We start from the raw sequence: 3,182 nt of genomic DNA, 5'->3' as shown, positions 1-3,182 counted from the left end.
GCCAAATCAGATACCATGTAGCTGAAATATTAGCTAAACTCCAAAATAGCCTAAAAAAATCTTAGTAAATACCAAAATAGTGCAAAAAGCTAGCAGAATGCTAATTATAAAACTGTAAATTTTTAACATAATTATGAATAATAAAAAGGCAGGAATATTATTCCAGAATAAATCAACTTAAACATTAAATAACTTTCAATATTTTACTCTACATAAAAATATATTTTGCCAAAATTATAAAATTTAGAAATAACCGCAAGAAAACATCGTCTCATTAATAACAATAAAATAAAATGATCTGGTGGGCCGGATCCGGCCCCCGGACCGTGACTTGTGTCTGACATTCTTTCCTGTGTCTTGTTTCGTGGTACAGCCTACCTCTGCTGTGACATCATTCCAAAAGCCACAGTGTAGTTCCTTAACAGAATTCTGAATAACAATAAGATAATGCCACAACAATGAGGTACAGCAACTCATTGAAATGTGTTGGGATGAATTCAGGCTTATTTAAACAACTTTTAACGTGATCCACATTGATTCTCCCTGTTTTCCCATCAATCTATGTCATCAACTCTCATCCGCGGGCCTTAGCCGTCATCCGGTCAATAATCGTCTTGCAGCATGCCTCCACCGTACCAAAGCAGCAGTTAAAAGGGTTGAACCTGACTTTCATTCAGATGTTCAACATTCAAGCTTGAATCAGTGAAATATCCCAAAGATTCCAAAGCACAGGACTTCCATAACTTTGCTTTGCCCCGCCCTCATGATTCCTGGCCAATGAGTGAAGTGATCTTTAGTCATGTGGTTTTGTTTTCAAGCTTTGTTCTGGAACAGCAAAGTCCCCTTGACAGTAGTCTGAATACAAGGTTGAGGACTGAGACCAGTGGACTCAGACCAGGACAAATGATTTCAGCAGTCTGATTACACCCTTAGAAGCTTGCAGAAGCTTCTGATCCCAGAACAGAGAAAACCAACACTGTTGTTTGTGAATTTGTGAACGTCCTCCTCAGGACTTTCTGCTGGTTCCAAGAACCCCAAATCCCATAGATTTCTATATAGAAATAAACAGCTGTTACGGATTCTATTGGTCAGGATAACCATTCTGGATCTGATCCATTTTTAACATTTTCTTAATTATCCAAATTTTTTCACAATCTTATTTCTGTAGTTTAAGTTATTTAAGTTATAAATAGACCAATCAGATGCCTCAGTAAAAGCATGTGCTGTCATGTCAAAAGTTCAAAATGTTTGACAGATTCTCCTGAGCTCAATGTCAGTGGTAGGGGTGTGGCCTTCCAACAAACGCCTTCCTGATTAGCTAGAGTGGTTGCAATGGAAACATTGACTCAGGTTGACTGACTAATCGCTGTTTACTGACGACATCTGGTTCCAACATGGCAGCATCCATATCCCAAAGAATAGCGACTAAAACGACTATACTTGGTTGGAGTCGTAAAAATAAGGAGGATGTCACGCTCACTCGGTCCAGTTAACATATATACTGTCGATGATCGGCCCGGGACTGATGTAGCACTGAAAGATGACTCCGTCGAGGTGTGAGGATCCATAAGGGGGTCTGGGTTGAAATGGGGGATCCCACGCTCTCCCGGTCTCTGCTGATTCTGCTGCTTCGTTTGTTCTTCAGGTTGCCTGTGACACCATGCTGGGGGGGTCGGACCTGCTGACCAACCTCCGGGACACTGCAGGTACTGAGCCCGCTCTGGGTTTGTGGAAACACTTTAAGAACTGTGAGGGTTTGGCAGACAGTCTGCAGCGCTGCTTTGTCCCTGCAGGGATGGTGTATAACTCCTCTGGGCTGCTGCCCTGCTTCGACCTGTACCGTCTGTATGTGGAGTGTGCAGATCCTACAGGCTGTGGACTGGGCTTCAACAGCCTGGCCTGGGACTATCAGGTACCACCTCAGTGCCCAGCAGCATGTGATGCTCTCTCAGTCACTGTCAGCATCAGCGACCTGTGGTTGCAGGACGGACGCAGCCGATGCATTAGTCTGCAATGACAGCTCTTCTGCTGTTCTAGCTGGGATAGATGCAGTAGCTGTTCCATATCACACATCATCTTTTCTAAATTATATTTAGCATGACAGTGAAGGTCTGATCCATAAAGGAAATGTTCCAGAGTATGAATGAAGCTTGGTGTTGGTTGTCATGACGATCGGAGCAGGCGTTTCTTCCTGCAGGCCTGCACGGAGATTGAGATGTGCTATGAGAGCAACAATGTGACGGACATGTTCCCCCCCATGACCTTCACCCAGGAGGCCCGCCAGCTGTACTGCTCCAAGCGCTGGGGCGTGCAGCCCAGGCCCGGCTGGCTCCGGATCCAGTTCTGGGGAGACGGTGAGTCTGGAAAAAAACAACTGAACTGAGATGTTCTGACGGACTTCAGACTGACCTTAGATGTGCTGCCTGTGCTCAGATCTGTCCACTGCCAGCAACATCATCTTCTCTAATGGAGACCTGGACCCATGGGCCAACGGGGGGGTGAGTGCAGACCAGGGGTGTGAAACCCAATCGCACGAGGGGCCAAAATCCAAAGCATAGCTTAGGTCGCGGGCTGAACAGGATAAACTTGTGATTTAGCACTCTAAAACTACATTTTAAAAGTTTAAAACTGTAACTTTTTAACATAATTATGAACCAGATATCTAGCATTACCTGTGATAATGATAGTGTGAATGCTGTAAGCTGAATTTGATGCTGAAGATGCTGAAATTGATGGATAAAAACACTAAAGCTAATAGCCAGTTTAAATATTAGCTAAATTCCAAATTAGCCTTAAAAAACATACTTAGGTTAGCCAAAACCACTAACATGTTGCTGAAAAAAATAGTTAAACTTCAAAATATCTAAAAAAAAAAAATGCCAAAATTAGCCAATGTTGCTGAAATATTAGCTAAGCCAAAAAAATCTAAGTAAATGCCAAAATAGTCCAAAAACCTAGCAGAATTTTTAAAACTTTAGAACCGTAACTTAAAAAAAAAAAAACAGCAGGAATATTATTCCAGAATAAATCAACTTAAACCTTCAATAACTTTCAATATTTTACTCTCCATAAGAATATTTGTTGTCAAAATTATACATGTTAGAAATAAGAGCAAGATAACATCGGGTCATTAATAACAATAAAATAAAATTATCTGTAGAGTCGGATAGAATTACCTGGAG

The 3,182-nt window shown here is 41.9% G+C and overlaps 1 protein-coding gene across 1 annotated transcript in view; it reads left to right on the top strand.

Moving 5' to 3' along the window:
- Nucleotides 1–3,182, top strand: part of dpp7 (dipeptidyl-peptidase 7) — a gene marked incomplete in the record, with an annotated part of 16,808 nt that overhangs the window by 11,662 nt on the left and 1,964 nt on the right. Inside the window, 4 exon segments of the mRNA XM_024260127.2 lie at nucleotides 1,646–1,706; nucleotides 1,794–1,912; nucleotides 2,198–2,354; nucleotides 2,434–2,498. Of these exon segments, the coding sequence (XP_024115895.1) occupies nucleotides 1,646–1,706; nucleotides 1,794–1,912; nucleotides 2,198–2,354; nucleotides 2,434–2,498 (402 nt within the window).

Source organism: Oryzias melastigma, linkage group LG9 (genome assembly GCF_002922805.2).
Source record: "Oryzias melastigma strain HK-1 linkage group LG9, ASM292280v2, whole genome shotgun sequence".
NCBI lineage: Eukaryota > Metazoa > Chordata > Actinopteri > Beloniformes > Adrianichthyidae > Oryzias > Oryzias melastigma.
The sequence above is the reverse complement of the archived record's forward strand: the minus strand, read 5'-3'. Positions and strand labels throughout refer to the sequence as shown.